General features: G+C 40.5%; 1 protein-coding gene across 2 annotated transcripts in view; it reads left to right on the top strand.

Moving 5' to 3' along the window:
* The window catches only part of Trio (trio Rho guanine nucleotide exchange factor), a 333,690-nt gene that overhangs the window by 200,495 nt on the left and 107,922 nt on the right, over positions 1-25,273 (top strand). For both annotated transcript variants that reach the window (XM_027950370.3, XM_071612702.1), the window contains exons 13-25: positions 581-755; positions 4,651-4,846; positions 5,591-5,757; positions 7,939-8,058; positions 9,699-9,890; positions 10,135-10,284; positions 12,326-12,440; positions 14,663-14,778; positions 18,651-18,773; positions 23,007-23,201; positions 23,298-23,413; positions 24,129-24,195; positions 24,757-24,866. In XM_027950370.3, coding sequence (XP_027806171.1) covers positions 581-755; positions 4,651-4,846; positions 5,591-5,757; positions 7,939-8,058; positions 9,699-9,890; positions 10,135-10,284; positions 12,326-12,440; positions 14,663-14,778; positions 18,651-18,773; positions 23,007-23,201; positions 23,298-23,413; positions 24,129-24,195; positions 24,757-24,866 — 1,842 coding nt within the window. The remainder of the gene's footprint in view (positions 1-580; positions 756-4,650; positions 4,847-5,590; positions 5,758-7,938; positions 8,059-9,698; positions 9,891-10,134; positions 10,285-12,325; positions 12,441-14,662; positions 14,779-18,650; positions 18,774-23,006; positions 23,202-23,297; positions 23,414-24,128; positions 24,196-24,756; positions 24,867-25,273) is intronic.

Here is a 25,273-nt window from a genome sequence, read left to right as displayed (position 1 = left end):
AAGAGGCAGTGCAGCGTTGGTTATGTTTCCTTGTGAAGCAAATTTGCAAATAATTTTTATTAGGTTATAAGGACTACTTACCTAAGTTTAATACCCCCCATGTATCACCTGGAGGAGGATGGATGAAATTGTTGATGGATAACCATCCATGATGTCCTCTTTGCTGAGAGTTAGTCAAAAGTTACTCACTAACAGTCTGATTGCTTTAAAGGTTAACTCTCACAAGTGATGTGACTCTGTCACTGTACTAAACAGGTTTCATTGTTCTCTCTTTTTAAGGAGAGAAGTGGCTAAAAATAAAACTCTACCAAAGTAATTTTCTGTGATTATAAGACTTCTAATGAAAGTGACTTGGAGAACATGCCAGAGAAGTTCTGCAGCATGTCCTCAGGGAAGGAACCTAATGTTGTTTTGCAGAAGAGGCAGTGTCTTCCATTTTCTGAGACAAAGTCCAGCTTCCTGCCAGCTTTCTTTCCCCTGAATATTTGAGTTGCTGGATCTGGTGTCTAACAATGTGAGACTTTCTCATTCAATTCCTGTTTGTGTTGTTAAAATCCCATTCCCTCCCATCCCCTCACAGGGACTCTGCCATCTCCAGTAACAAGACCCCCCATAACAGCTCCATCAACCACATCGAGACGGTGCTGCAGCAGCTGGACGAGGCCCAGTCACAGATGGAGGAACTCTTCCAGGAGCGCAAGATCAAGCTTGAGCTCTTCCTGCAGCTGCGCATATTTGAGAGGGATGCCATCGATGTGAGTGTCCTCCACCCCCTGCCTTCCTGTCCTGTGAGAGCCCAGAGCCCTGGTTTCCCTCCTCTTCCCTGTCCCGGTTCCTGCCCTGTGTCCTGTCCTACTCCCCCAGCTTCCACTCCAGAAGGGCAGAGCTGGAAGGAAGTTCCTGGAGACATTGACAACTTCCTCATTTGACCCTGGGAGGCTAGGGGCTCAGCTCTGGATTCTGGGGTTGGAGAGTGTATTGGGAGCAGATAAGGAAGAGCCAGGGACACAGCTCAGTTGGCAGAAGCAGAGCAAGCTAGTGTTGGGAGGGGAATGGAAGGTAGCACTCTTAAAAACAGTGAGACCTCCTTGTCCAGGTATGTGGCCGCTGATTTGACAGCTTAGGGTTGATACCCTCTGTCTTCCTTTTCTGCCCCGCTTTCTTCTCCTCTGACTCTTCTCTTCCTTTCTCTCCTACCACCCCCATCCCCACCAACAATCTTCTCCTCCTAGAGTAGGAGTAGTCCTAAGCCTATGCATTTTAGATGGTAGGAAACTCAGTTTGTATTTCCTCATAGAGGTACCCTCAGATTCTCTATGATTCATACCTGAAAATGGACTTTTGCACCTTATATGTGAACAAGAGAAATAGATACAGGCTCCTTTTATCTTTCTTCAACAAAAAGAGGGGTGGTTCTGAATTCTTGGTGAGACAGATCTTTTCTTTTGAGCTTAACCCAGTCAAGCAGAAGTAACTGTTTTAAGTCGATGAGACTGAACTGCCTGAGAAGCACGTGGAGGAACCAGAATACCCTGTGCCTTCAGCTCAAGCTAATTTCCAGCTGTGGACTGCTTCTGGCCCATCTGTGGGCTGCCCACGTGGCAGTTCTGTATGTGGTGGGGGGTGGTCTCACAGGTGCCTATGTGGACTGCTTGTCCAAGCCTCCTGCACTTTGATTAAAGAAGCACCTTCTCAGCTCCTCTTGTTGCTGTTGTCAGCTAAAAACAAGGAGTTAAACTCTAACTACTGTGTTGGCTCAGCCTGCTCAAGAGCTTACCACGTCTCAATCTCTAGGTGGACAGGAAACCATGCAGAGAAGCGGCACTCTGGTATCACCCAACAGGCCCACACACAGCCTGGCCTGCCCTGGGTAGAGGTGGCGGCACTGTGTGCAGAGATGGAGCAAGCTTCATTTCCTCTCTAGCTCCTTTGAAACTTACCTGCTTATTGAATTTTTTCAGTTAACAAACACAAATCAATCAAAAGTATTAATTTTTTTTCTTCTAAGACATTTTGATGTTTGAAAAAAAGATTTTGATTTCATTTGCATTAATGCTTCCTGAAAGAAGGAAAAAAGGGGCTTTTTTATTATATTTCCACTTTCACTGAACCAAATTAGGAAATATAAACCTATATTTTCCCCACACTGAAGCCACAAAATGACATTTTCCCTAGATAAAGCCAGTGATAAAGCACCCTGGGTGAGTGCATTCCTGAGCTGAGGAAATTAACCTGCAGTTAAGTCTCAGGCCATTGTCAGAAATGGTTTAAAAGCTTTTCAGAGATCGTGGCCTAAGAATCCCCATGTTCTTTAATGATTCTGAAATTTGAAGCTGTGATCAGTGAGATATGGCTGGTGCTTCTTCTATCTTCTGGAAAGATCCCTCTCTTCTAACTGCTCTCAGAAGCACAGAGTTACTTTTGTGGTAGAAAGTCTTCTCTTACTTGGTTAATTTAAAAAAATCTTTCCTAGCTTCTGTCCTTTGGCTAGGATAGCATCTGCATCTCACAATGGACTAAGGCTTTCAATAAATTTGTGGAATCCGCTTTAGAATATTGGTTTCTAAGTCTGCACATGTTCCAAATAAGATCTGCTTTGTTGATCTAAAAAGAACAACAAAATCAGAAACACAGCATCCTGTGACAGTTATGAAGACGGTCAAAATTATGGGTAAATTTAGGGAGAGAAACGTAGACTAACTACAGATTCCGAGAAGCATTTTAAAAATTATTTTGTAAAGAATCGGTGTTCAGAACCTGACTTCCTCTTTCTGGAGTTTTGTTGTTGCCACAGTTTCTTTTCTTTGCTGTGCGGTTAACAAGCTATAATGCTCATCACTGGGACAGGACCTTTTACTGATGATCCTTTGATTATGAGCATCCTTGCAATTTCTTTGTGCTCAGTGAGGATTTTTAGATGCTGCTAGCTTAGCACACTGATCTTTGTTTATTATCCATTGCTTGAGTGCTTTTGGAGCCTGATGTGGTCTCCCTGAGACATTATTGTGAGGCTGGCTCACCCACCATACCTAAGTCTCTTCTTCCCCTTCCAGGGTCAGAAAACAAACATTAAGAAAGAAAAATCCCACCTAGAGTAGACATAAAGATTAAAGTTATGGTGATTTGTTTTTTCTTTTTAAGAATATTTTTTCTCACTTTTTTCATAGTTTATATCTAATTTGGCATTATTTGAATTATGAATTTTGTAGAAGAGTACAATGTAATAATACAATGTAAATGTATTGTGTGTATGTTTCAGTAATAAAAGAATAAACTAGGAAGAGTTGTGCTGTAAGAGTTTTGAGAACCCTTTTTATTGCCTCTGTTCTCTCCTACATAGATTTTTATGTAAACTTTTGCTTTCTCAAAGTTTCAAACTAATTTGGCTAATACTCATGTGGATAAATAAATTAGAAATTGTTAACAATTTGATAACAGTTTCCTAATTCCATGGGCATTGTTACTCCACTGAAATGTCCAATATTATACTCCTTCACAACATGTTCTTCCTCTTTGGAGGATTTTATAATTTTTAGTCTTAATTTTTTAAAAAAATCATATTATGAAGGTTTTCAAACCTGTACAAAAGTAGAGAAGATAGTATAGTGAAACACTAAATGCCTGTCCTCCAAATTCAAGATTTTACCACCCTTGTTTTAAATGTCCCTCTTTTCTTTTTTCTAAAGTATTTCAGAGAAAGTCTGCCTGCTTATCAGTTTACTCTCAAGACTTTCTTAAGGATCTCTAAAAATAAGGTTATATTCTTACACCCTCCCACGAGGCACTAAACATCTTGCCCACTGAGCAGTCATTTCTTACCATCTTCTAATACCCAGCACATATTCAGATTTACATAGGGGCCTCAGTTAGGGAGGGGGCATAGGGATCATTTCCTGCATTTGATGCTTAGTTTCTTAATCTACAGTCAACTCTCCTGTGCTCCTCCTGGATTTTGTAAATTTTTTATTATTTTTTTCATTCCATGACTTTTTGATTGCCATGGGTCAGTTGTAAAAGGAACCAAGGTCCCACATTCTTTTTTTTTTTCCTTGCTTGACTTCTTTTAAGTTAAATTGTTTCCTTTCCCTGGTATTTCCTCTAAACTTAGACATTAGATACAAAGGCCTGGTTAAACTCAGGTTCTGTTTTGTGCAAGTACACGGCGGAGGTGTCACATCACAGGTCTCCCATGAGAAAGCATGTCATATTTGTCTTGTTTCTTCAGGGATGCTGGACTGGTCTGCAATTCAGGCAGTGGGTCCTGATCCTCCATTTTTAAATGACCCCCTCAACAATGTTTCATTTATTATTATTATTTAGGGGGATGCTTTTTAGCTCTTTTTCTTTAAACTATACTAGGCATTAATGAAATTTTGTGTATTTAATATTTTTTTTAATTCAACTGTGGTAATTTTCTTTTTGAACAACTAATTGTTCCACCATTGGCCAGTGTGGGAGCCCCTTCAGTTGACTTTACGATCATTTATTTATTTTTAATTTTCTTAAAAAAAAAAACAGCTTCATTGAGGCATCATCTATATATCACAGAACTTATCTATTTAACAGCTTTTACTTTTGATATAGTGAAATGTGATAGCACATATTTATATTTTTAAGTCTCAGTCTTAAATAAATGCTTTTCTCTTTTAGATCATCTCAGACCTTGAGTCTTGGAATGATGAGCTTTCTCAACAAATGAATGACTTTGACACAGAAGATCTCACAATTGCAGAACAGCGCCTCCAGCACCATGCAGACAAGGCCTTGACCATGAATAACTTGACTTTTGATGTCATTCACCAAGGGCAGGATCTTCTGCAGTATGTCAATGAAGTCCAGGCCTCTGGTAAGAAGACTTATTCCATCCTATACCAATTGTGGTTTCTTTTTATCACCATGGAAATTTAATTTATTTCAATGCAGTGTCTGCAAATTCTGTATCCCTGTTATATGGCTATTATCAATAGTCTGATCTTTAAAAGGAAATGCTTTGCTTTTTTATTTCACATATTATAGTCACATTCAACCATATGGTTAGGAAACTTAACCTGAATAGTATTCTCATGTGTTATTTCAAGAAGTGTGTACTTTAGTGTTACAAAATGATGTGTTTATCTGTGAATGAAATGCAAACCATAAGAAAATATTTTCACATTTTTATTTTTTTCTTAGTTTATATTTTGCCAGCAGATGTCACTATAAGCTCAAAAATGTAACTCTTATATTAGGAACTTACTTGGCAACAATCCTGTATACAATATTATTTGTTTTGCACAAACGAAAAGTAAATTCTTAAAACTGTGTATATTGAGGACAACTACAGAAATCGAAGTTCACACATTCGCAAAGGATGCTGCATGGCCACTGTGTACGATGTAGGAAATAGGTTTAGTTTGATCACCTCTATGTTCTCAGATAACCAGCATGCTGGGAGACTCCCTCTACTGGGTTGGACCCTTCTTCAGCCTGCCCACCAGCACAGCGGTCTGGCTCCAGCAGGCAGGTCATTACAGAGCAGATTGTGCCATCTAACGGGAACAGAAAGTTGAAATGCTAGTTGAGTTCTAGGCTCTCCCTTCAATGTCCACAGGCGTGGAGCTGCTTTGTGATAGAGATGTAGATATGGCAACTCGAGTCCAGGACCTGTTGGAGTTTCTTCATGAAAAGCAGCAGGAGTTGGATTTAGCTGCAGAACAGCACCGGAAGCACCTGGAGCAGTGCGTGCAACTGCGCCATCTACAGGCAGAAGTGAAACAGGTGAGCAAAGGATGAGTTGTGCCAAGATGAGGCTGCCTGGGACCCTTGACAACACAGACAGACAACCTGGGAATTCTGGCCTGTTAATGTGCTCCTCATTAGAACACACTGCCTTAACATATAAGATAATACACCAATATAATATCTAATTGTGAAACTGGAGCCATTGGCCCACACAGCTCTCTATTCTGTAGTAGAAATGGCTTTTCTGCCCAGCAGCTATAGCACTTGAGGGTAACATCCACATGATTGTTTTGTTATTGGTTCTCTCTTGCTTGGAACTCTGAGCACATTGCTTCCTAAGCTAAATAACAGTATTTGCCACTCCCCCAAAATATAGTTATCAGGCTGGACAGGATCACAGTCTGTGTAGGGATAGGACATTTCTTGGATTATCAGGATGCTATAATTCCACATCCTGGGTGGCGTGGCACAAAATGAAAACAGGACACATGGAATTGCTTCAAACCAAATGCCAGTGGGTGTCCCCATTCATGGATTTTGCATTTTATCCCATGGACAAAGGGAGTCTGCTGATAAAAAGCTCAGTGAAGGGGAAATGAGGCTGTGGTGTTCTGGTTTGATTGGAGGAGGACACCTGATGCCTCTGTCCATGAGCAGAATGTGGGGAAGAAACAGGTGGCACTCACACTGGGGCACATGTTCTGTCTCCTTGGAACTGCTCCAAAGTGCTCATTGGTCTGTGTGCCACTATTAGTGTGGGTATTTGAAGCAAAGTATTGTGACCCTCTTATTAAGTGTTTGTTTTTACCAAACACACACACACACACACACACACACACACATTTATTTAAGAAACAAACTAGTATATGCCTTAGCAATTACCTTTGTTTGTAAGAGAAATTAAGAGTGCCTTTAAAAAGGTATTTTCCTGGGGTTGGATATGTAGTTCAGTAGTAGAGTGCTTGCCAAGCCTGAATAAGCCCTTGGTTTCATCCCTAGCACTGTAGAAAACAAAACAAATCACAAAGCATTTCTCCCCTCCCCTCACCATATTTTTTCCCAGCAGAGAGTAGATTTCTAATGTTCATTCAGTGACCATAGGATACATTAGGCTGAGATTTTGATGATAGGTGGCCTTTCCCTTATGGTTGCCAAATGGCCATCACCTCAACACCCCAAGCACCAGGAATGGGGAAGTATAACAGGAGGTGGCACCTGCACTAGAAAATATTTTTACAAACTCTCCCAGATGCTGCTGCTTTGGTCTCATTGATTTGGTTTTGTCATAGCTGTAAGTAATCTGGGACAGGAGGTGAGAAGTGGTTTTGTTCATTTGTTTATTTTTAATGTTCTCCCAAAATCTGTGGGGATTTTGTTTTGTTTGTGTAAATAAGAGCAGAATTGTTATTGTGTAGGTAACGAGGAGTCTGTGCCCCAAATAACTATCCAGAATGATTTTCCACAGTTTCTGTGGCTTCTGCTGTCAGAACTAGCTTTCTATCTTGTTTGTATGTGAACTTGAGAAGTTCACGGTTTGAGCCTGAGCCTGGTAGTACAACCTAGATCACACTTTGGTTGTTGTGCCACTTATTAGCACTAACATTAAGTTGGAAAATAGATTAGTGAAATAAATCATTTCCCCTTATCAAGCAGTTTGCCAATTTTGTGTGTTCATTAGGAATGAAAGAACCTGAAAGGGAATGAAAATACTTCTTTTGATTATCGGGATTCTTTGTGTCAGTAAGATTTCTAATATGTGGTCCTCAAACTGTTTTTTTTTTTTTTAATTTTGGTAGGATGCTGGGTAATGAACCCAGGGATGCTTTACCACTGAGCCACATCCCCATCCCTTTTAATTTTCATTTTGAGACAGGGTCTCACTAAGCTGTTGAGGCTAGCCTTGAACTTGTGATCTTCCTGCCCTCACCTTCCAAATCACTTGCACCACTGCACCAGCTCCTCAAACTATGCTGACCTTTGTTCTCATGCAACACACTGTCTCTCCACCATTCTGTATTAAAAATAATAAAGTTGTAGCTTTTGGGATCAGGTGCCAATGAAGGCTGTTGGGCTATGCCAGTAGGATATTAAAAACAACCAGAACTTCATCCCTGCCAAGAACCTCTTGACCACCTTGTAGACTTGGATCTGCTCCCTGTGGTCTGCAGGATGCACTGGAAAGTCCACCACTTGTAGTAACCCTGTGTCATGTTTCAGGTGCTGGGATGGATACGCAATGGAGAGTCTATGTTAAATGCCGGGCTGATCACAGCCAGCTCACTGCAGGAGGCAGAGCAGCTGCAGAGAGAGCATGAGCAGTTCCAGCATGCTATCGAGGTGAGGAGGTGCCCTGTCTGTGTGGTGAGTCTTTCTCAACATGGGACCAGCCTCTAACTCCTAACATGGTACTGACTATGGAACCGCCCAGGGCTCAAATGGTAAAGAAATGAGAATGCTTATAAATCTACTGTTGGTTACCTCAGATGGAACACCAGCTGCAGAGAAGTGAGGTTACAAATCCCAGCCAGGTGACCTTTCAGTGAGGGTCCACACACCAAGCAGCTTCTGTGTCCTTTGCAGGATGCACTTTCTCTGATCAGGAATGCCTTGGAACCAGGGAACCCAAATTAGTCTTGGCTGAGTTTTTTAATGCCTTGCTGGTCTTGCTGGTACAATCTTGCGATGTGACCAGCAAAGCAGAGAGCTTTGGGTTTCACCAAGATCTGGTATAAATCATGAACTTACTTATCAGTAAATAATGCTAACAATAAAACTCCTCAAGCTTCTGCTTAAAAGCAGCATTATTCATCTCAGCAAAGGACAAAAGGGTCAGTTTGTGCTAGGCTGTAGCAAAAGCCTCGGCCAGTCTGGGTACACTCCCCTTCACTCTCAGCAAGTGCACTGATTGTCCTTAGGACTATATTGTGGGGACTCATAGGTAATAGTTGTGATTGGTGGTCTCAAAGTCAAGGGAAAAAAGAATTTGATGCTAGAAAACTTGTTTCCTGCTGTAATATACATATTGCCAGCAAGAGAGAAAGCCACCAAAGTCACCACTAATGACTCCCATAGATTAATTTATTTTGAACCACACAGTGCCAGTGGACATAACACTTCTTCCTGTGTCTCCAACTTCAAGCAGCTTTTGAAAACTGTAAAACTACTGTGTGAAGTGATTTCTGGTAATTATTTTACCAGTGTTAAGTTACTGGGTGAAGGATGAGATTGTCATATACAAATTTTTATGGAATCGTTTCCACTATTTGGGGTGAAATGCAACATTTTACTTTCTTTTCTCTTTTATCTGCATCCATAGAGAACCCTATGCTGCCCTGACAGCTCTCCCCACCCAGCATTCTAATTCTCCCACATAGCGACCCTGACCTCAGCCCTTACAGACCTGGTGAGAACATAGAACAAGACTGTCACTGGATTTACTATGTGGTTATTAGATTTATTACATGGAATAGACCTCCAAAGAATATAGTTGTTGTGCCCTTAGCTTTTCTTTATTTTTTTGTTTTCTTTTTAAAACTGCTTGTCCTTTCCAAATTTTTCACTGGAGTCCAAAGCTTAAGCTGAAAATGAGAATGAAAAGCATTCATCCTGGCCACATTTCCTCCACGTGTTCATTGCCTCCAGCAGCTATTATAAGAAGAACCAATAGGAATAATAAACTTGAAATATTTCAACAGCTTTTTTAGAATATTGGCTATCAGGGTCTTTCCTGGTATTTCTCTGAGAAACCCCACAGTTGAGACCCATGTACTTCATCCTTCATTAGATGAATTAAATAAAAATGCAGTTGTAGCTAAGCATAAACCTTTTTACTTAACTGTGCGCCATGCTTTGAGAAGAGTCCTAGTGAGTATTACCTGGAGCAGATTATGTACCATCATGAAGAGCGTCCCAGTTCCTTCTAGTCAGTATGTGATACTTGTGCTAAACAAGCCTTTCTTTGTCTTCCTTTTCTCAAGAAAACGCACCAGAGTGCACTGCAGGTGCAGCAGAAGGCTGAGGCCATGCTGCAGGCCAATCACTATGACATGGACATGATCCGGGACTGTGCTGAGAAGGTGGCCTCACACTGGCAGCAGCTCATGCTCAAAATGGAAGATCGCCTCAAGCTTGTCAATGCCTCTGTTGCCTTCTACAAAACTTCAGAGCAGGTCAGGAGAGAAGGTTCATTCCCTGGGCTTCCAGCTGACATTTTATTTTGGGTTAACTTTATGAGATAGATCAGTCATCATTAACATGTCTGTTAGTATTGAACCACTCAGTTCTAAGTTAAGCAGAGAAAAGGCATATTGTATAATTGAAATTTTTCTTGCACCTTGGATATCAAAGAACAATGGGTTGGAAAGTAGCTGAGAAGATAGGTTTCTTTGAGCCAGGAATCTTCTTCCCTCACAGGTCTGCAGTGTCCTAGAGAGCCTAGAGCAGGAATACAAGAGAGAGGAAGACTGGTGTGGTGGAGCTGACAAGCTGGGCCCCAATTCTGAGACAGACCATGTCACCCCGATGATCAGCAAGCACCTTGAACAAAAGGAGGCTTTCCTAAAGGTATGGAGCTGGCTTTGCTAGTTGCCAAAAGTGTACACGGATCCAGAGGACCCACTGAAAACAAGAGAGAACGTCCTGACTGACGGAGTGATACTGTAGATACTTCTGTAGGCACAGCCTGCATTTTCCGAGGGAAATCCCCACACCCTCACAGCTCTTGATTGTGCAGATAGTGAATGGAGTAACACATCAGTGATATTATATGTCTTATTGGTTTTCATGGGGAAATAACTAGAAACCTGTTTGGCCAAGGATTGGAGGATTGGTTGGAAGTCACAATACTAAATAATTCTGGAGCTCTGTATCAAAGTTCCATGAGGCTTTTCTGAGGTGCAGTGATGCCAATTGAAACTTTCTCCAAATGAGTCTGGAGACAGAGAGAAAGTGATTGGTTGGTCAGTTGATTGATTGATTGATTGATTGGGTGAAATGTAATACTTACAGCAATCTTCTGTTGGACACTTAGCTTCTCTAGGACTACAGGTTGTGCCTCATTAGACACATGAAAGCACAGGTGGAACAGCATGAACCCGTGACGCTTAGAGGGCCAGCCACTCGGGGAACTCTCCCTGCAAGAGGAGTGGTCGCATCCAGACAGACTAGATGTTCTCTCTCTGAGAAGCTTTAGACGAGGACTTTCACAAATGTCACATTTTTATGTATGTCATATTTGATCACACAAAAATCACAGATGTACCTTGAAACAGTTAAATTTTTAGAACTGGTCAAATGTTTTTAAATATTTAGAACTAATGCTTCTTCTGTGTTGCATTCTTAAGATACTTAAAAAACAAATTCTGGGATTCTGTTTGCTACCACCAGTTGGACCTGTTAGAAATAGGTGGGGTGTTTACTTTTCCTTGTCACCTCATTAAGTTAGGTTTTTCTCATTGCTTCAGCATTCTGACCCTCAAAGGCCATCTCCTATTGCATTTGATAATTTTTGTTTTATAACTGAAGGGGATTACCTGACAGATATTGTTTAGTCTGGAAAAATAAATTTTGACTCTTTGAAAATTATATTTGGCAATTCATTTTGGGCTTCTACCAGTGCTTTTCTTTTAAGCCAGCCAGAATGGGAAAACTATAGTTTCTCCAGTTGTTAATTGTAACTGTGTCAAATAAGACCTTAAAGACCCTGACCCCTGCTTGTCACTGCTATTTAAATTTTACAACATGTCAATCACTGTGAATATATTTTGAATTATAGTCAATTTGCCTTCCTTGCTCCAGAATCCATTTGACAGAAAAGAAAAATGACTACTTAGCTAAAATATTAAGAAAGGTATTCAAGTAAAATTACAAAAGGAAAATAATTTTAAGTCAGTTGTTATAAAGGACTTAAGCATTTGTGAATTTTGGTGTCCCTGAGCTAGACTCTCATGGATACCAAAGATCTATTATACATTAATGAAATTACTTACATGATCTGTCCTGCTACCCAAACGTATAATATCATTTATTTATTTGTACAATAACAGCACATAACAAACAATCCCAAAACTGAATGGTTCAAGTAATTGGCAAACTAAAACCAAGTGCTTAATCTGGCCATACTCTTCTATTTACATATGTTTGTGGATGCTTTCATCTACAATTGGATTGAGGAGTTGTAAAAGAGTGCCTGTATGCTCCTCCAGAGGGATTTACAGAAACCCAGGTACACTTCAACTGGGCCCTGTAATTCAGAGTTTCTTCTAAGTGTGCAATCAAGTTTATGATGCTGTAAAATCAAGGCTCAGCAGAGAGTGGCTTCACTTCCTCTCCTGCTGTAGTTCAGTGGCTGTGCTCAGTCCCCTAACCTGTGCACTTCTCCATTGGGCAGCTCTTAATATAGCATCTTAGGTTTTCAGAAAAAGTGCTGTGAAAGAGATTTTTTAAAAATTGAAATAGGATTTAACCCACTCATTTTTAAATGACAAGTTGGTCAAATGAAAAGTTAGACATACATTAGAGCCAAGCCATATGATATTATCATCCCTGTCTTCTCAAGTACACATTTATGTAAGTCAAATTAACACATGTTGCTCTTCATTATTAGGCTTGCACACTTGCTAGGAGGAATGCAGACGTCTTCCTGAAATACCTACACAGGAACAGTGTGAACATGCCAGGAATGGTGACACACATCAAGGCTCCAGAGCAGCAAGTGAAAAGTGAGTGCACAGGAAGCAACCTCTCCATCCAGGACTTTCACTAATCATTAAGGAAATCTGCAGGCTGAGAGTATATTGAATAAGTTGACGAATATAATCAGCAAATGCATCATTGAGCATATTTATTGCTGTTGACTATATTTCTATAAAATGTTACCAATTTTATATTCCTAAGACATAATTAATCAAAGCAAATTGTGAAATATTTATGTAATTTAATACCATTTGAGTAGAAAAAAATCTACAAAACCATTTGTACGTTTAAGTGTAATCACATTGGAAAAGATCTGGGAAAATGTGAGCTGAAGTGTGAAGATTGATATATGCCAGGTGCAGGTGGCACACACCTGTAATCACAGCGGATCGGGAAGTTGAGGCAGGAGGATTGCAAGTTCAAAGCCAGCATTAGCAGCTTAGCGAGGCCCAAAGCAACACAGCAAGAATAACTTATTCTTATTTGAGGAAACTTACTCTTTTTAAGGATGTCCAATATAATGAAACTGTATTCTAGGTACTATTTATTTGATTTATAATTTCTGTCTTGGGCAATTTTTTTCTTAAAAGTATTTTCTAGAATAAAGCAAAAGATTTTAAAAGCGTACAAAGGTATATATAAATGACATGATTTCTTTGCCAGTGGTAATCACTATCAGAACCTTTTTGTATATTATGTCTGTGCATAGGTTTGTTTATAGAGAAATACAAACTTATGTATTCACTCACCTGTCTCACTATTTTTTTTTTTGCAAAAATGAAACTGTTTTTCTCTGTAACCTGATATTGCCATTAATATTCCAACTTATTCACCTTTCCATATCAGAATTTAGAGATCTACTCTCTGTTTTTGGATGTTGGGTGCAACATTGATGTAACTGATGTAACTTGCCCCCTGTTCACACTTTGTTGCCCTGCTTCAGTGTCCCATCAGCTCCTTGGTGTTTGTACACCTTGGTGCAGATAATTGTGATTATTCACATAAGCACCATGTACCTGAAAGATAATTCCTGGTGAGAAGGTATACGCATTTTCAGTGTCATTGCCTGTTGCTACATTGTCCTCTGTGAGGGTCATACTCAGTTTTTTCCCCTTAGTAATATAGAATAATGAGTACCTGCTTTTTCTGTCCTTTCCAACACTGGATAATCTCAGGATTTGCCAGGAAAACAGTGGAAAATGATCTTTTTCTTTGAGTAAAGTTGAACAGGTATTTGCATATTTAATTTAAAATTGTAAACTTCAGGGCTAGGGGTGTAGCTCAGTGTAACTCAGTGGTAGATATGTACTTAGCATGTGCAAGGCCCTAGATTTCATCCAGAGCTCCCTGAAGAATTGTGAACCCAGTATTTATATGCTTTGCTCATTTTTTATGGGTTGTTCATCTTTTTTTCCTATTGAATTGATTAAATAAATTAGGTCTGTGTTTTATATATTCTCAGTAGTTTTTCCTGGGAAAACTATTATTTTGTAATATTTTAATGGTGATTAATATTTGATTATGACATTTTTAGTTTTTATGCATCAAGAATTTTTTGCATTTATAGATTCATGTTTCTCTGCTTCCCTAGTTCCCTACTTCATGTCCTTCCTCCTTCTAAGAGTTTATGTTTAAAAATAATAATAATGGGGCTGGGGATGTGGCTCAAGCGTTAGCGCGCTCGCCTGGCACGTGTGCAGCCCGGGTTCGATCCTCAGCACCACATACAAACAAAGATGTAGTGTCTGCCAAAAACTAAAAAATAAACATTAAAAAAAATTAATAATAATAATAATGGCAAACAAACAAAAGCACTTTTGTTTTCTTCTAGTGTTCCACCATTTTGATATACGACCTCTACCATGTACTAAATGCCTTCTGCAGAAGGCTCTAGTAGTTCTGAACAAAATACCTAATGCTGATACTTTTCCAGCTATCAGAGAATTGTCCCAGTGGAGGATAAAAATTGAATATCCTGCTAATCCAGTTAGCTGGAGTATTGTGAACTGATTTTTTTAAGTTTCTAACTGCTCTCTTTTATAAGGTAATAAATCACAGTGAAAGAGTGAATAGAGAGTCTGGTTGGTGTGTTTATTGAGAACCTTGGACAATAAAACTGGTTCCTTGACACTCTGATTTGCTGTGGCATTGCATGGTAGTCTTAAAAAAAAAAAAAAAAAAGAGGATTAGTTAGGGGTCTTAATAGAACTCAAGCACCAACGTGCATCTTTTTTCTTTTTTCTCTTAGATATCTTGAATGAACTCTTCCAACGGGAGAACAGGGTACTGCATTATTGGACCATGAGGAAGAGACGGCTGGACCAGTGCCAGCAGTACGTGGTCTTTGAACGAAGTGCCAAGCAGGTCAGTGTACACCTGGCCCTCCACCACTGCCGCCTGCCCGCCTCCATGCTTCCATCCTCAGGCAGATTTTTGTCATTGCAGGCATCCTGAAAAATCACTTTTTAATGCCCCAGACAGTCTTGCCTTTTAATTAAATTTGTTATAAAATCAAACCCCATAGCCTGGTAAAAGTGAGTCACTCAGTATTTTTGACCCTCAACAAGTGGGCTAGCCGTTCAGCTTTCCTTTAGTGCTGTACCTCACATTTATAATAGCCAAGCGCAAAAAAAATCATCATGTTTATTATTTAAAAAGCATTGTGGAAGCTGGGTATAGTGGTGTATGTCTATAACCCTAGAGGCTCGGGAGGCTGAGGCAGGAGAATTGCAAGTTCAAGACTGGTGTGGACAACTTAGAACCTGTCTCAAAATTTTAAAAGGATGGGGACGGGGAGCTGGGTGTGTAGCTCAGTGGAAGAGCATCCCTGAGTTTAATCCTTAGTACCCCTTCAAAAAAAAAAAAGCATCGTGGAATCTTGATTGTGTACTTACGTAAATGCAGTGGGTAGGATTCTTTTTTATATTGCTGTATTTACATTTTTAAGATGAGGTTTTATGTTTTTGACAAGTCAAGCTGAAACTAAATAGGAAATAGGACATAATTTTTAACAATTCAGTATAGTCAAAAGAGATTCATGCTTTTGGTTAAGGCAGAAACATCAAGGCTAACATTCAGAGTACCCCCCTTTCACAGTCACTGTGGGATTAAAGTGCTTCTGCTGAGATCATCAGTCATGGAAGCTCGTTTTAGGATAAAATTTCTTTACCCCTATCTTATATGTTAACATTCCAGTCACTTCTCTTTGGCCTTCATGTAGCATAAGAATCCTTGTACTGTTTATTCAGAATTGCTTTGGGAGGTAGGCACGGGACAGAAGGCATGTTCCTCCAATACTTGCATGTGAACAGGCCCAGGCTGAGTGCTCATTGTGTGGCATCTCATGTCCTCCATGTAAATGAGTTTGGAGTCACAGAGGCCCTGATGCTGCTGGTCATTGACAACCCAATTCTCAACTGTAACTTAGACCTGGGATGCCCCTGAAACTATTCACAGAAACATGTGCCTGCCACAAGCAAGAATTCCAGGAAGTCTTCATAGCCCAAGGGAAATTAATTTTTCCTTGGCATGGATTTTCCACTTAGGGAACTGATTTCATCCTATTCTGTGTGTTGGTCTCACAGGGGTGACCTGTACCCAGAACTGCCCAGTTCCCTCAGATTGATATGTTGGGGTCCATGGGTCATGGATCTGGCACCCTGATGGCTTTCTCTCATCTCAGCTGATATCACCAGGTGTTGGAGTCATATCCCAACAGTGAGGAGGCAAGCTGTGATGTTTTATGTCATATTTCATTTTCTTCATTTTATTTAAAGATCATTTGATCATATTTCAGAATTATGGGAGGCCTGCTTTGGTTTCTAACTAGAGAAGCTTTCTTATTTTTTTCTTACATATCTTTTTTTTCTCTCTTTGTTGCAAAACAAGTTATCATTTAGCTATAGAAAAGCAAAATTGTAGATAATTCTCTTGGCAGAGAAAGATAAGTTCCTAGTGTTAACAGGTGGTGACCCAGCAGCACTGTGGCTCTCCTAGAGTTCTGCTCTGCACTTGAATCACAGCACTCAGGCAAATGTCAACTGGTCATAGCAGACCATGCCTTGAGGACCCTCACTTATTTGCAGTTTTCAGGGTAGCACACTGAGGGAGGCAAGCGGCCTAGGAGGAATGTGGTGCAGTAACCTGGGGCTTCCCTGGTGCTGCCTCTGGCATGCCTTCCCTCAGGTTTCCTGGGACCCCATTCCTGATCCTCCTCTCTTATCTCCACCTCTGAAGGCAGGCTTTCTCGGGGCTCAGTTTGCCCTGTGACTGCCTTTCTTTCCTCTCTTCTAACCCTCTCTTTATCTGGGGTATCTCCCAACTGTGTTCTCCATTTCTGCTCTCCAGATGTATGCATCCCAGGTACCTCCGTGGAGTGTGTCCATTTGGTCTCACCAGAAACAAGACTGCACTTGTGTTTCTTGTGTCTTGTGTCCCTGCTCATCTTGCCAGGAATGACAAGCAGTGTTACTCTTGATTCCTGTCTTTCCCTTGTCTTCCCACCTTCTCTCATTTGGGTTCAGGGGTTGCCAGTCTTCCAGATGTCTCTGTCCTGCCTTTCCCTCTTCACCCCTTCATCCTAGTGGAACCTCAGTCATGTCTTCTGGCTCTCCACTCCAAACCTTTGTTCACAAAGTAGACACATTTACTTTCAGAAGAAAATCCCACCTACTTATGACCTTCAATACCCCACCTACTCCAGTTTCCTTTCCAGCCTGTCCTGCCATCTTGTCTTACAGCAGGCCGAGTTGGCCCTGCTCACAGCTGTGACATGCTGATCCCTTTGCTGTCCTAAGCTCCCAGGTCCCAAATGAGGTTCCACCTCCTCTGATCCCCTCTGACAAGGTCATCTTACTCTTTGTCATTGCAGCCATCTTTTGTGAATTTCTTTCCATCTGTGCCTTCCTTCCCAAGCAACAGGATAGAGTTCAGGCTGCTCTTATTCCTGGGGCCTCATGGCTTCTGGCTTTACAGTGTGTACTTGGGGAAAGTTTGTTATATAAATGGAGAAACTGATGAAAGTGGCCCTTGTTCATATCAGTGTTAACCTTGTTTCAGAGATGGGACAGCCATACTTAAACATGACAAAAGTTAGCTCCCAGTCAGGAAACTGAAGGGCTGTATAGGTCCAGGTTTCCTTTTCATTTTGTGCTGTGAAAATGCCACAAATGCAGTGATGTATCTGGTGGAAACAGCAGCGTTTCTGTTCCAAGACAAGCAGATTACAGAGAATGATTCAGAGATTGCCAAGGGCAGGTGGAAACTTTTCTACTTTTTTTTTTTAAGAGAGAGAGAATTTTTTAATATTTATTTTTTAGTTTTCGGTGGCCACAACATCTTTATTTATTTATTTTTTTTATGTGGTGCTGAGGATCGAACCCAGTGCCCCTCGCATGACAGGCAAGCGCGTTACTGCTTGAGCCACATCCCCAGCCCACTTTTCTACTTTTTTAAAATGCTTCTTTTCCTTAATATTGGCTTTTTGATGTGTACATTTAAGTTACTGATTTCATTTTGGATACAAGAAAATAGAAGAAAAAAAACCACAAGAGAGTATATGACAGAATTCTCATTCCACTGCACTCTGAACCTCACTGGCCCCTTGTGTCTGGTGTCATCGTGTCTGTCCTACTGCCAGAAAGGTTAATCCCACCAGTATCTCCCTGGTCACCATGTTTATGCACAATGTAGAGGGACCCTCTGCAGGAGAACTGCAAAAAGCAAATTAAGTGGGTACAGCAAACATAGGAATTGGAAGAAAAGCCAAAAGGTGTATATGGACGGCAGGAAATATGCACCTGCTTTCCTTTCCTTCTTGTAATCAAAGCTCCCTGTAGGATTCTACAGATATAGGTGTATAAACATCTGGACATTTGGCACTGTGAGGCTTTCAGACCACCCTTTACCTACACCTTCTCTATATTCTTGAAAAAGAGTCTTGGCTATGATTTATTTTATTGTACTGTTTGTATGCCTTTAGGGTCATAGTTATAAGAAACTCTGGAATATTTTACTATCTTGCTACATAAGTGAATTACACTTTCTCCAATGCCCCCCCCCCCCCCGCGCTTTTTTTTAACTTTGGAATTAAGACACTCATTTCAGAAATGAGTCTCTGCAAGGAAGGTTTCTTGATGTGTGCCAGCATTGTTTTGTGTATTTGAGGTGCTCAAAAACTTGCACTTTCCTAATGGACTTTTAGCTCATGAACATTTTTCTATTTCTTCCCTCTCTAGGCTTTAGAATGGATTCATGACAATGGGGAGTTCTACCTTTCCACACATACCTCAACAGGGTCCAGCATACAACACACCCAGGAGCTTCTGAAAGAACACGAGGAGTTTCAGATAACTGCGAAGGTAAATTCAGTGGGAGTGGACTTTTGTGCAGGGTCCTGGAAGTCTGCCTGGGTCTTTCCAGAGTAAACAAGAACAGATGCATCAGGGAAATGAGGTGTTTCTCAACGGCATCATTTAGAAATGCCTTGTGAAATGGGGGAGCAGAGGTACCAGCAGGGTCGTCACACACAGTCAGGAGATGCCTGTGCTCCTTGTCATGCTCCTCTCTCAGAGGTCCCCTCATCACCCTCTTTATTCATCCATGTCCTTTTGACCCACTCATTTCTGCGATTGCCTCCTTCTCTCTCCTCCTTTTTGTCTTCATTCTTTCTGTTATGCCTTCTTTTTTCTCTCTTGAATTCTTTGCCAGTTATTTTCCAGGTGCTGGCTATTTTCATGAAATACTCTTTGATGGTACCAGTTTGACTTTTATGTACTCTGTGGATATTTTTCCCTGTCTTCAGTTGGTGGAAAGAGTTACAGTAGTATCACTTACCCTCTGTCCAGAAGTTGTCTATGTTTTGTGGTTGGCAGAGTTTATATCAGTGTCTCTTTTGCAAGTTATTTTCAGGTTTATAAGACTGGAGGCCTTGTCGCTGTAAATCAAAATAGAATTAAAGGGTTCAGTGAAATTATATCTTTAAGAAAATAACCTAAGAACCCACCCACTGATCAGTTGTTTCTCCAATGCAAATGTCTGCACAAGCTAATTCCCTCTTTTATTTGTCTGTTTGTTTTGTTGTTGTTGTTTTAGTTGCAGATGGACATAATACCTATTTTTTTATGTGGTGCTGAGGCTCAAACTCAGTGCCTCCCATGTACCAGGCAAGTGTTCTACCACTGAGCTACAATCCCAGCCCTGCCTCAGAATAGTTTTGAGACTCTTCAGAGTTGCCACCTTAACCTGTAGCATTTCTCTTTTTGTTTTTCATAGTTATTAAATGTATATTCTTTGAAATATTTTCAGAACTGTCTTTAATTTTGATGATAGACTTTGAGTTATTGGAACAAGCTGACAATAATTTCAGATTTGTGAATGGAATATAAATAATCAAGCCAAACAATATATTTTGATTAAAAAGAAGTATTCCTATGAGTAGCATGAACCACTATTTTGGGTGACCCTAACCAGACTTTGGAAATTTACCCAAGAGGAATTTGTAAATCATGTAGAGTGACAACTGCTACTTTGTATTATGTTTATTTATGCATTTTTATGCTTTCTGTAACCATTTCTGGCTCCTCCTGCTATTCTTTGCTGTGCTCTGCTCCTGGTTCCCCAAACTGTAAGTTTATTTCCCTTCAGATCCTGAGGGTACTGGGCTCTGGGAATCCCTGATTCCTGTCCTGGAAGATCACAGTCTAGTAGGGCTGCAGAGAGACCACCCTCCCTGCGTGGTGAGAAGACCTGGCACTGGGTGGGGGCGCTGTGGGCATTGTGGCAGGTGGGACTCGCAGAAGCCTGGGAGGCTGCTCCTAGAGATGCACAGAGCGTAGAGCTCAGGAGAGCTGACCCACAGTGTCTGCAGGTGAGGAGTGTGGCTTTTCCTTCCTCTCGATACACCACACATGGGCTATACGCTGTTTGGTTTTGTTAGTATTTAGATATAAAAATCATAGTTTCTCTGTGTACTATAAGATCTATATTTGCTTCTTTGACTATGCTTTGATTATAAAATTATTAATAAAATGCCTGATGGAGCACACAGAGGTAGATTTGGGATTTGCTCTTTGCGCTTCTACTGCACTCTGGAGGCCATTACAGTGAGGTGGCCTGCTCACTGAGGACTCTGGAGGCCACACACATGGAACACAATGGAGCATGCATTCTGATGTCCTGTGTTCTGGCAACAGTGTTTCTCCAGTGGAGCCTGTGTAAAGGAATTTTTTCTTTATTCCTAAATGTCCCTTTTCCTTGAGTTCAGGGTGTGGTTATTGAAGTTTAGGCAGTAATAGGCATCTTTTTTATTCTTGTATCTTATAAGGAAGGTCTAAAACTGTAGGTGACATCTGATTTTTCTGTTTCTCACATACATAGAACTGTTTCTTTTATTGGGCATATTGAATTAGTTAAACTGGGAGGAACTGGGAGATTTTGGAAAAACACTCCTGCTTGTCTTTCCATAGCAGCTTTTCCATTGGTTCCTTGCTGCCTTTCTCTGAATCTCAGTGCCCTTGCTTTGGTGCTGGGAGGTGTCATTTGGTTTTTCTTGATGAAATGCATCTTCTCTCTTCTTGCTTATGGTCTTGGTGTCTTCTAGGAAGCCACATTTCCTTTTGTTCTGCAGAGAGCTCTTAACTTTGGCAGGATAGGCTCCCAGGCCAGTTGTGACAGTAATTACTACTAAAACATTTTTGGTGCTAATGGCATAAAGCTATAAGACCAAACGAAATTTTCTCATCACTGTCCTACTAAGACTTGGCTAGATTCCTTCTTGACTCTTAATGTGGTAATCTCTCCCAGTATGTATGCACCACCTGTTTCCAGATCCTATGGGTTACTTGAGAGCTGATCTCTGTCCTCCCTGCAAACAGTGATGACGACGCTAGGCCCAGAGAGGAGCATGTTGCACAGTTCACGGTGCCATCTGTGTGCACGGTGAGCTTTGAAACCCCCTGTCTTTCGAAGTCATTCAGAGCTCTGCTGTCTTCTTCCTACACAACGTCCCTTGGTCCTGATCAGCAGTGTCCCAATGCCAAATGCTTTGCCTGGTTACAAAGTGTCTGCAACAGTTGACTGTGCACCCTTTCTAGGCTCTGACCACCAAAGAATGTGATGAACAAAGCTGTCTGTGTATGAGGACTTAAGAAGTTGTTTGGTTGTAATATTTATATACTTTGTAAGTAAAAATCTACCTTTGTAAAAATCTCTAGATTTGACAAATAGAGGAAGGATGAAAACCCTTGTAATAGTTTACTTTGACATGGAATATTTTTTAGTGGTGTAGGGTAGCCCTCCAGAAAGAAATTAAGTTGAATTCATCTCTCACCTTGATACCAAGATAAATACCAGAAGTTTGAAGTATCAGCAATGAAAGCATAAAAGTACTAGAAGAAATAACAGAATTTTTAAAGGAAAAAAAAATCCTCATATAGGGGAAATTTGTCTACGTGACGCAAAACTCGTAAAAGAAAAGATTGATAAATTCATCTATACAAATATATTTAAAAATTTCCAAAGGGCAATCCACAAATATAAGCAAAGTCTAAGGACAAAGAGCAAACAGGGAAGATCCGAGCAAAAGCACTTTCATCACAGAGGGCTGATCCCAATAGTAAAGCACTCCCAGTGCTGGAATGCTCTGGGCTCTGGTTGCCAGTGAGACCTGGTGAAATAACTGAACCTTTTCCTGAGTCTCCGCTTGGTGGGGAGTGTGTCTGGGAGGCTGAAGTGGTAGAGGTTCAGGATTGAGACACACTGCCTGCTGGACAGATTGCTTTAACTGCTGAACCTCAGTTTCCTCACCTGTAAAATGGGGATAGTTTAAGTCCTTCATAAATCTGCTTATAACAATACAACTATTGTTTTATGGTTTTCCTTAACTTTATGCAGAGTAATAAAGTTGTACATAGCTTAGTCAAAATTCTTTTCTGTGTACATATAAAATGAAACAACTTTCTTTGTGTGAGAGTTCTCAACCAGGAACGAAATTTAAAATAACCTCTTTGAAGATAATTACCTGAATAGTGAATTTTCCTTCTTATCTCCTAAGCATTAGAAAAGAATTAAATGTGCACTGTGGAGGTGCTATGCACCTACTGGGGGTTGGGGACCTCCACAGTGCACATTTGCTTCTTTTAGGAAAAGAAGTAAATGTGCACATTTACTTCTTTTAGGAAAACCAGAAAGTCATTTGGAGAATAATTGTGTAAAGCAAGGAATTGTCTTTGCACAGCTGCTTTGTAACAAATATGAACAGTGTTCAAAAAAAAGAGTAGGATAATTGTAAATAGAACATCCTGAGTGAACATTCATTCATTCATTCATTCATTGATTCTACAGATTTTACTGAGTATCTACTACATGAAGACATTGTTGACGGTTGTCGGTCTAGGGTTCTTTCTTTGAGGTCATAAAAATGCCATTCACTCGGGAGATAGGTTGGATGGCTCTGGGCTTGCCTCTAAGCTTTTGCCACCAGCTGTTTTCTCTTGTGAGCCTCAAGTGTAGGCAGGTCCAGACTGTCACTGTGTTTGGGGCTTCTGGCAGTTGGATTCATTTGCTTCACAATACTTCCGTGTTGTTTTTTGCAGCAAACCAAAGAGAGAGTGAAGCTATTGATACAGCTGGCTGATGGCTTTTGTGAAAAAGGGCATGCCCATGCGGCAGAAATAAAAAAATGTGTCACTGCAGTGGATAAGAGGTACAGAGATTTCTCTCTGCGGATGGAGAAATACAGGACCTCTTTGGAGAAAGCTCTGGGGATTTCTTCAGATTCCAACAAATCGGTGAATGGCTTTGTACAAATAGAACAACTCATAGTCTTCTTCCCAGTGTCCTCTTTGCTGATTTAATTAACTGGCTTCATTGACTCTCATTCACAGAGTAAAAGTCTTCAGCTTGATATCATCCCAGCCAGTATCCCTGGGTCAGAGGTGAAGCTTCGAGATGCTGCTCATGAACTCAATGAAGAAAAACGGAAGTCTGCCCGCAGGAAAGAGTAAGCCATTCTTTAAGGATCTACCATGATTCACTGAAAAAGTGAAGGAAATGTCTTTTGCACAAGCAGGATTCTCTGTGTGGTTTGTAGTCAAGCAGCTCTTGAGACTCCTCATTGCTCAAGTGTGCTTAGTTATTGCAACACAGACTGTGGAGTGCCCGCAGTCCCCTTGTCACCTGGTTCAGACACAGTATCATGTTGCCTTTGTCCCTGTGCCTGTCATTAATGAGTGGACACTAATAACACAAAGGTAGATGTTTGAAAGTTGCCAGTTAGTAGACTGTACTATATATGAATAAGGATAAAAGGAGCTCTTCTCAGTGGTTCTTATTCCTGATGAGCCCCCTCCCACCCCAGACATTAAGCCAGTGAGGAGAGATTCTAGTATTGCACAGAGAGGACGGAGGGAGGAGTGCAGCTGGCATCTCTGTGGGTCCTCCAGCCTATAACACAGAGTCCAGATGTCAGTAGTGCCAAGTTGAGAATTCCTGGCCTGTGTAGGTACCTCAATAAAATGTTTTCAAAAATCCTTATTTTCCCTTTGAATTAGTGGCTGGATACTCTTGTTCTATCTGTTCTTGAATTGCTTCTCCAAAACCTATTACTTTGGACTTAATACTTTTAGATCCTTCAAGATCTTTGTAAAAGTAAATGGTAAAGTAAGCCTGCATCCTGAATGTGGACTGAAATATTCGCTGTCTTAACTCTGTTTAAGGTTCATAATGGCTGAGCTAATTCAAACCGAAAAGGCTTATGTAAGAGACCTTCGGGAGTGTATGGATGTAAGTAAGTTTTTTTGCTTGTTTATTTAGATGAGTGTAACCTTGCTGTTCTGTTTCTACCTGTTGGTGGTTCTTAGAACAGTTGCAGCTTTTTGGTTCATGTTTCTGCTCTTCTATGAAGTTCTAGGCGTGCTTTTCACTCATTACAGAGATGACACAGCATTAATCCTCTCATTCACTTATCACATGATGGCCTAGCTGACATTCTCTTTGCACAGAATTTTACAGCAGCTTCAGAGAAATGTGCCTACTAATTATGATGGCAACTGATACACAGTGGTATCCTGAATATTTTATGTACCTTAGGGAATAGATTAATTTCAAAATTTGAAGCTGGGAATAAGTTTTAGAGCTGAGCAGTATAGGAAGTCTTTTCAAAATGTTAATAGCAATTGAAAAACTTTCATAAAAGACTTTATAAAAGCCTTATGAAAGGTTTTATTCTTCAGATATAGTTTCATTTACACATTAACTCTGAGTTTTATTTATAGGAAACATGAATAGCTGTTTCTGAAAGTTTGTGTGGATTTTTGTCTAATTCCTCTGTTTCCTTCCTGCTAGACCTACCTATGGGAAATGACTAGTGGAGTGGAGGAGATCCCGCCTGGCATTGTAAACAAAGAGCTCATTATCTTTGGAAACATGCAGGAAATCTATGAGTTTCATAATAAGTGAGTAGCTTTGTCTTTGGGGAATGGGTACACTCCTGAACTCTAGATACTCTACTGAAGTTTCTTCTCAAGAAATTAAAGTTTTTAATTGAACTAAGCAGTTTTCAGTGGTTTTGTTGAGATTTGAATGAAGTCTATTAGTTTTTCTCCAAAAAGATTAACGTTTTAGAGACTCTTTTAATACAGATACAGCTTCTAATTCTTCCTATTTCCTACAGAAATGTGATTAGGACAACTGAAAATGTTTGTGTAGGAACTCTAACTTCTCTCAAGACACTTCTTGGAAGTAAAGGAAAAAAACTCCCCTGGGGGGTTCAGGCTGATGATGTTTCATATTTTATTACTGAGGAAGGATCAGTGTGGTCTAACTAAAATAAATCACACCTTACATTGGTCACAGAAGGCAC

Source organism: Marmota flaviventris, chromosome 5 (genome assembly GCF_047511675.1).
Source record: "Marmota flaviventris isolate mMarFla1 chromosome 5, mMarFla1.hap1, whole genome shotgun sequence".
Taxonomy (NCBI): domain Eukaryota; kingdom Metazoa; phylum Chordata; class Mammalia; order Rodentia; family Sciuridae; genus Marmota; species Marmota flaviventris.
This window is presented reverse-complemented; position numbering and strand designations above follow the sequence as displayed.